The sequence below is a fragment of the Pimephales promelas genome, chromosome 11 (assembly GCF_988280905.1).
Source record: "Pimephales promelas chromosome 11, fPimPro1.hap1.1, whole genome shotgun sequence".
NCBI lineage: Eukaryota > Metazoa > Chordata > Actinopteri > Cypriniformes > Leuciscidae > Pimephales > Pimephales promelas.
The window spans coordinates 8208314-8217266 of record NC_142779.1 but is presented as its reverse complement, the minus strand read 5'-3'; the positions used below and the strand labels follow the sequence as shown (position 1 = coordinate 8217266).

General features: G+C 34.6%; 1 protein-coding gene across 1 annotated transcript; it reads right to left on the bottom strand.

Moving 5' to 3' along the window:
* Positions 1–1173: 1173 nt before the first annotated feature.
* On the bottom strand, positions 1174–8219 carry LOC120479721 (uncharacterized). The gene is made up of 18 exons (XM_039672451.2): positions 8026–8219; positions 7660–7703; positions 7459–7537; positions 7049–7233; positions 6887–6970; positions 6728–6796; positions 6362–6553; positions 6079–6261; positions 4832–4913; positions 4662–4752; positions 4428–4569; positions 4202–4318; positions 3977–4067; positions 3071–3221; positions 2910–2984; positions 2725–2827; positions 2449–2552; positions 1174–1973 (listed from the first exon to the last, which is right to left on the bottom strand). The coding sequence occupies exons 1-18, from the start codon at positions 8051–8053 to the stop codon at positions 1850–1852; spliced, it is 1944 nt and encodes a 647-aa protein (XP_039528385.2). The 5' UTR covers positions 8054–8219; the 3' UTR covers positions 1174–1849.
* Between the last annotated feature and the right edge of the window lie 734 nt (positions 8220–8953).

Here is an 8953-nt window from a genome sequence, read left to right as displayed (position 1 = left end):
CTACCCATCACTGGGGTTAAGACCAATCAGTGATGACTATAGTTCTGAAATGGTATAGATTTTGTAATGTGTTAGGAAGAAGTCCCTAATGCTCGTCGAGACTGCATTTATTTGATCTAAAACGCAGTTAAAACTGTAATATTGTAAAATGCTATTACAATTACTATTATTACTTGAATATATTTGAAAAAGTCATGTACTCCAGTGAGTGCAAAGCTGAATGTTCAGCAGTTATTAACCCAGTCTTCAATGTCAAACGATCATTCAAAATTCATTCTGATTTGCTGTTCAAGAAAGATTTGCTGTTTTTATCAATGTTGAAAACACTTCTTTTGCTTAATATTTTTGTGGAAACAGTGATACATGTATATGAAAAACTAAAATTCATAGTCCTGAGTTGATGTTTGTCTTTGTGGCAATATGTGCCTGCAATTAACCATACATCTTTTGTTTCCAATAAAAATGTCAGAAACAAAATGTCATCATTTCCACTTCAGTATGCACTAGTGAATTCACTGGGAGACAAGTGAACACAAATCATCATTATCAGCTCTAGCTCTGGAATTAAGAAAAAAGATGTCTAAGCTACCTGACATTTGAGAGCAGGATACCATTTGCCTGGAAGACACACCCTCCATTGTAAGCATTATCTCTAAACTCTTAAAAACATTATTACCTTTTTATTAACTTCTTTGGGAATGAGACCTTAGTGCCAGTTGCACGGAGACATTTCAAATGATACCAAACATGTATAGTGTTTAATAATTTTTCACATTAAACCATATAGCTTCCATAAATTTCAGGTGATCTCAGCATGAGCGAGAGACAAGATGAGGAAGGGAGAATTGATTTTGAGTTGATTTACTGTGGTTCCGTCTTTGACGGGGACACTAGTTTCTCAAGAAGTTCAAATGTTAATTTCCTTAGTTCTCTTACAGTAAAAGCTTTGAAAGTGATATATATATATATATTTCACTTAGTATCCATTTATATCAGTCAGTTTACTCAGACTCAATTTAATTAATTAAAATTGCAGCAGAAAGTCCAAGTATATCAGTAACAAGAGAACATTAGTTTGAAATGTGCAGTCACTAAAATGGAAAAGAAGCCAGAATATTAGGTTAGAGACATTACGGATTTAATAAAGTTAAACAATAAAAAGAAAATGCTAGATTTTGAAATTTTCAGGACACTTTTTATTGCATCACAGAGCCAATTTCCATTGTGCAATTAAATATTCCAAGTACAATTACAATTTATTGCAAACTTTTCCATTGTTTACGCCAAATCGTTTGTGGCACAGGTGTTCTGAGAGACTTGAACACAATTTGAGACACATTTCAACTTTTACAGAAGCAGGTTAAAACCTGCAGGTTAGAAGTCCAAATAAAAGCTCTCAGAGAGAAACAATACTTATGGTTTGAAACCCACAGACTGGGTCATAAGCCAAATACTTTTCCCAATAATAATAATTAAAAAAAAAAAATACTTTTGCGGTGACCATTCATTAAACTTTTGACAGCCTTAATTATATAAAGCTTCATGCCACTTTCTTGCAAAATATTAAAACCAATAACTGAATTAAAAGGGAATGTATTATTTTGTGAGACAAATTAAGTTGATTAAAATCGCAGCCATCATACCCATTTGTCCAAACTCAAACTCTCTTTAACTTGTGTATAGACTGATAGTAAGACTTGAACTATTTTAAACAAAAATTACGAAACATTCAGATGAATGACCAAACACTAAAGCCCCAGGATGTTTTATGCATGTGAATTTTTTTACTGTATCCAATTAATTACACTGATTTTGAGATGCTGAAATCCCTCTGTCAGTGTGCTGTGAATCAGGGGTGTGATTTGGCGTTATGTCGCTCAATGCCCTTGTTTTCTGGAATATGCTTGTAAGTGCAGCGATCATTCTTTAAGCAGCCAGTTGTCCTCCAAAAATAGCATTCATCAGGTTGTTTGCTGAGAAAAAAAAAAGGTGTAAAGACAAAATTCAAATTACCATAAAAAACATTGCACATATTGCAGAAATTTAAATAGATAAGATTGTTAACTAACCATAAAGTTCTGATTTTATATTTATATCATGTAATAATCTATCCTACTTCAATTTCTTTGTCTTAAGGTGACTAAACTTTCCATTCTAGATCTAACAATAAAACAAGACAAATCTTATTTCCTTTTACGCAGCCATGAGGCAAACTTTCAATATGAACTAACCATCTAACAAACTTTTGACTTAATGTAACCTTGGTCAATGTAAATTTGAAAATGAACTGAACGTTCTGTTCTTTTACTGTTTTAACAACGTGATTGACTGAAATGTTGACCCCACTGTTTTTGAAGATATAGGATATTTTTTGCTGAGGTCACTAACAAAGGACAATGAGGGGATGGGTCTTGCTTAAAACAATTCAAAATAAGCAAGTTTACTCACTCAATCTTCCCTGACTCTGTAGATGCATCTCTGGACACTCCAAGACGCGTGTGAATCCTATCAGGATAACGCACCACTAGAGTTGTCCCCTCAATGGGATAACCCTGCAATACACAAGAAACATATATAAACTGTAATGTTTCCCTCATTAAAAAGACAATGCATTCCATCCCCACTGCAAGATCTTCATTTGACCCCCAATATCACCAGACAAGGGATAGACATATTATAAGCAGCTATATCATCACCAGCATGTTTAACGTTCAACATACTTACATGAAAGTCTTTTATGGCTTTCTCAGAGTCCTCCTTCTTGGTGTAGTTAACAAACGCACAGCGTCTCATTTGTAACACTCTGACACTATGGACATGTCCAGCTCTGTTTTTACAAAGATGAGATCCATTACATCAATACTGAATTAAGCATTTTACTAGTTTTAAAAACCAATGAGGTCACTTACAAGCTGAATAGGGAATAAAGCTTAGCCTCAGTTACAGAAGGCACTAGATCTCCAACCCAGATAGGGAATAGCTCTCTGTTTAGGGATGAAAGACACATCAGGATTCAGCTGATTTTATGGTGAAAGGTTGTCTCATGAAAGCTTGTATGCGTGCATCTTACGGGGCATGATGACGAACTGGAGCAGCGAGTGGCATACTGGGTCGAGGCTGATTCTGAGGAAGAGGTCTGAGAGGCAATTTAGCTGGAGGTTTTGGGTGACGCTCTACAGACTTAAACTCATTTTCTGTGGGAACCACGACAGGGGCTAAACCTAAAAAATAAAAAAGTGATATTAATGCTAATTTAATCATCAATCTCAATGAACTACTTATTTTAATTGTCTTCCTCTGTATTTGCAAATATATTTACATACATGGAAATCAGTGTCTTTCAGAGTGTTCCCACAAAAAAAAAAATTGGAGTGAAAGAAATGCATCAGGGTCAGAAATAAACAGCACCAAAATGAACATTAAACGCCCCCCAAATTCAAGATACAGGGGCAAAAAAATAACATAAAAAGTTCACAGCTTGTTTTGCCCATGTAAACTAAAATGTGCAGTTTCTCCAAAAACAAAAATGTTTGTACTGTACTACGGTAGTCATTAAAATATACAGGGCTATAATCTACAATATTGCAGCCCTACCCTGTAATGGGTTCCTATTTGTTTATTTTATAATTAATATACTTTAGGAAGGCTATTTAAAATTACCTTCATCTCAAACCATTATGAAATTGTTGTGTAAATACATTTATGCCACATTTAATCTGTAAGTGTATATCAACATAAGATTCAACTTTGCAATGTAAAGAAGGCATTAGTTGAACACATTTTCTAAGTAACAGACTATATAGTATTATAATTGAGGGAAATTAATTTCATAAATGTAAATAACTGGATACAAAAACAAGAATATACTTATTAAAAGAGAATTCTAAAAATAACGAATGCTCCAGGAAATCACTTTGTGAATATATCAAATGACGGGGCAACTGCATCTGACTGATGTGTAGATGCATTATCATACCTGGTATCCCAGAGAGAGCTTCTAAGGCTTTTTCTACAGTTCCATGAAGAATAAGGGCATTTGAACTCTGCTCTTTGGTGAATCCCATTTCCTGTTAGAAGAAGCAAGTGTATTTTGATATGATCATTCAGGTGATTCATAACCAACGGGCAACTTAAAACCAATATTCAAGCAGTGTTAACGCTAAAACAAAGTGTGGTCCATTATTTATTCCCATACACTCACCATAAGCTGCATGATCTGGACCCTCATCAACTCCTCAGCTGCCTCCTTCTGTTCAATGAAGCTGCCACTGTCCAGTTTTAACACTTCATTATATGTAAGTCTGGCTTCAAAATATCTCTGACAGAGGGGGAAACAAGATTGTGTGAGAATAAAAGAGGAGATGGGATTTGCAGGTCAGTCTGTACTCTAAATGATGGATGACACAGGCAAAAAGTTGTGGTAATACCTTCAAACCAACCAGCGCTTTGCCTTTTCTGTAAAGCCCTTTAATCCATTTGGGGTTCATAGAAAGAGCAATATCAGCATCAGTTAAAGCTTTCTCATACTCCAGCATCTTTTCATAGCAGTAAGAACGATTTCCAAACAACCTGCAAACACACAAACGCATTATAAATGTAACCTCTTCAAAGACATGATCTGCTTGATTGTTTTAGTTGAAACTGTTGACATGGACTCTTACTTATACTCTTTAGGGTTGTGTTTTATAGCATCTGTAAAATATTTCACAGCCATCACCAGGTTTCCTGCGTCAGCATACTGGTTACCTAAAACTATAGAAAAGAGGTGGGAATTTGGAGGGCATTTCATGACTAAACCATTTTTAAAGAAAAGAAAAAAAAGCACACACACCTGCCAGCTCCACGCTTCTTGTAATAAAATAATTTGCATTGACAGTCTCCTCTGACTTCTCCTCCTCCTTGTTGTTATCAATCTTCAGGAATAAAGAATTTAATGTTATGGAAATAAAGTCAAGAATTGGCAGCTTCAGAAAGGCAGGCTGAGAAGGATCATGGTTATATAAACATTCTTTTGCAAGAATATGGTAAATAAGCCTCTTATGCTCACCAAGGCTGCATTTATTTGATTTAAAAAAACGGTAATATTGTGAAATATTACAGTTTAAAATAACGTATCAGCTTGCATTGTGAAATGTTATTTCTATTCAACTACAATTTCATAGTCATCGTGTGAAATCCTGTGCTATTGCATCCTGTTCTGCTAGTTCTTATGTACACACTGTTAAACAGTAACTTTTGAGAAGAAAGTGGCACTTCTACCACTTTCAGTGCTGCTGAAATAGGCTTCTTTAACATTCATACAGCAAACCTGATACAATTTTTAATATTCACCTCTCTCTGGTTTTCCTTCTGGAATATATATACACATCTACTCTCATTGCCTTGTACCGGCCCATCAACCAGTTTTTCTTTTATTTGTTTTGATCTGATTACATAATTAGAGAAATGATTAACTACCTTCTGTCAGGATTTGAGGTCAGGTTTATAACAAAGTACACTGCATCACGCCCATACCCGTCTTTTTATCATCTTCCCACCAATACATTTTTTTTTTTTTTTTACAAAAAATAAATCTAAATCACAATCCTGAGTAAACAATTTGGAAGTTGATCAAAAAATACTAGACATAATGGATTACATATCTCAGTTATGTAGTTATGCGTCTTATCCCACTAAGACGCAAGATCTATTGCATATTTACCCGGTTGTCTCCAAAGCTTATTTGTATCTAGATCATTAAACATGATACAACTCTAAATCACCAGACAGTAAACCAGCTGATTTCTATTTTAGACATGCCCAATAACTATATTTTAATTTTCAGTTGTGATTTTAATTCAAGCACAAAATTCAAAAAAATATCACATAATAAAACATATGCGAATGAAGCAGTGTTTTCATCCTATGTGTGCAAGAGAACAAAACAGTCACTTCCTGAGAAATTGGTGCAAAATATCAGCATCTCAGAGCGCACAGAAAAAAAACACAGTTACCATCATACCAAGAACGTTCCCTCAACCTATTTAATAGTATTATATACATTTTAAAAAAAAACAAAAAAAACTCCATATTTCTTACATGTCCTCTTATATCATCCTTTCCAACCGGTTTTTGTGGTGTAGTGGTGCCTTTCTGCTCTGACCCACGCTGTTTTCTTGAGTTAGCTTGAACATATTTCTTGTCAGGTTTGGGTTTTTGTTCTAGTTTACGCTTGGCGATAGCAGCTGCGTTTGACACAAAGCAGCTATTCATGTCAAGCTCCTAAGACACATAAAGCACTGTCAACTGAAAAGCTCTTTATCTACAGTACAAATCATTTAACTTTTGTAAATGACAAGAGACATTAAGTCATATAGCCCACCTCTGGTTCCATAGTTGACTCTTCCTCTTCGTCGTCGTCTTCGTCGTCATTACTGCTATCACTGCTCTCCACAGGTTTTGAGGTGTGTTGAGGACCAGAAGTCACAGATGAACAATTTTTGTTTTTAATTTTATTTTCATTTTCATCTTTATCTGCATGTTTAGTCTTTTCTGGTCCAGGGTCAACTTGTACCTTAGAACAAAGAAAGAAACACCAAGATAAAATTAAGTCTGTGGACTTTCAGTGAGACAGACTCAAAACAATGGAGGTATGATATGACGAGTTACCATAAACTGAAGCATCATTTTAATTAATACTTAAAACACACAATCACAGTCACACACAATAACATTTCTCTTCTCTTACCGGTTTATTTTTTTCTTTATCTGCATTTTCCTTCTCTAATTTTTCCAGCCGACGCCTCTCTTTCTGTCTCTGTTATATAACAGAAAAATATAACAACTAAATATTCCGGCTTGTGATAATCAGGCAAAAGTACTTTTTTTTCTTCATGTATGCTCTCACCATCTTTTTCTGTTTCTTCTTCTCTGCCTTTTTCTTAAGTTTTTCTTCTTCATCCACTAGCTCTTTTGCATTTTTTTCTGCTTCCTAAAACGAAAGTTAAATAACATGTTAAATGAAACGTTAATTAAAACAACAAGTGAACCACAGGTGTTAGACACAAACCTCAGCTGTTATGCGTTTGGATGGTTTTGGCAGGCCTCTATCAAGGAAGTTTTGAGAAAAGCCACAGTATCTGTTGTTTGTATGGACATCATACTTATCGTTATCGTCATCATAATCATAATAATCCTCATCAGATGAATCTTCATATCTTGTAAATTGAGATGCAAAGCGGTCCAGTTCTGGAACTTTAATACAAAAATAATTGCTTATATGCCACAGCCACACACACCTAAAATTCATTAAGTGGAAATGAGTAGAGAACACTAGAACAAACAATATTTGGAGCAGTTTTAATGTATTGCAATAATAGCCAAATCTGAATATCAGACTAGCCCTACAACATAGGTTTTAAATAAACTACCGTGCATGGCTATTAGGTCATGTTTATGTGAAATAAAGACGTTTCTTACCAAATTGATAACCAAAACTTAAAGCATCTAAGAAGCTGCGGTTTGTAGGTCTATCTTTGATAAAATCGACCATAGCCTCCTAAAAAAAGACAGCACAGAAAAATAGAAATTACGGACTAAAACTCACCAACCCAGATTAATTAGAATTTAAATAACGCTGAATAATGTGATCAATCAATACACAGAAACGTAATCACTCACGTGAGTCCGCATGAGGCGTTCATCATCACGCATCCGGAAGTATTCTGAAAAAAAAATCATAAGAAAAACATATTTTTAAAAGTTGGAACATTCATTAACACAGATACAGTCAGTAAGAGTGAATTGTGTGGCTCAATCCGCAGTATGTGATCAAAACATGGCTTCTTTCGTAGAACTACTGCTTAAGTTTGAGATATACAAAACCCGAAAATATACTATTATCAAGACACCATACATAAAAATGGAACTCTTTCAGAGCCTCTGCACAATTTTCAGGCCTTTCTTTGTTAAGAGCTAACTTACATGTGTTTGCATGAGGTGGCGAAGTTTTAGTAGACGTCACGAAAAGAGGCGAGCAATACTTACCCGGTCCTATTGTGTTCTTTCTTGACATTTTTCCGAATATATTTATATATGTTAAGTAATTCTAAATTATAAAATATTTAAGTAACTTCTAAATGGTTTTACATTCCTTCCAATCGTAATGTTTTCTCGAGATTCGTCTCCACCTTTGCTCACACAAGACAGTGCCCGTGCCCGTTTACACGCATGCGCACCTACTTAATCTAGACGTACGCGCGCAACCATGTGCACCACGTGGTGCGGTTGGGAAGAGAGAAATAATTAGTTTGAAATAAAATAAGATAAACTGCATTTATCGCATACTGTGCAAATAATTAGTTTGCCTACTAAATATAATAGACCACATTTTAATGTAAAGATTTCTTCTAATTTTGTTTGTTATGAGGTTGCATAATCGACACATTAAATGAATGGAAACAATTTATTTACAGAATAAAATGCTAAATTAATCATTGAACATGTACCAGCCTCTCACGGTACAGAGATATTATGTATTTTTGGCTTGGGTTTTCTGTCAGTATCCGGAATCATTTGAATAGTCTTATGGAGTGAGGTAATGCCATTGGGGAGAAGCCAAGAATAATTGTGGTATGTGTTTTTAGGGATGTGCCAAAAAAAAAAAAAGAAAAAAAAAAAGAAAAGAAAGGGAGGAGAACACCTAGGTCATTAACTGTATGAAAGTGAAATTATTTTATTATTTTAAACTATTTCCCAGTTTACCAGTTTGTATTCTAGGCACTACAATAATTACAGTAAACATCTTTAGGTAAAATAGTTTAGTTTGTTGGCCACTGTAGGCCTATTTTTCTCAATGCATTTTTCTGAATCTGCAGCAGATCGTCAAGACAATGGCATCATGATGAAAACTGTTATAAAGTACAGTTAATGCACATTTTGTATAGATAGTTCTCAATAAATTAATCTAAAGTAA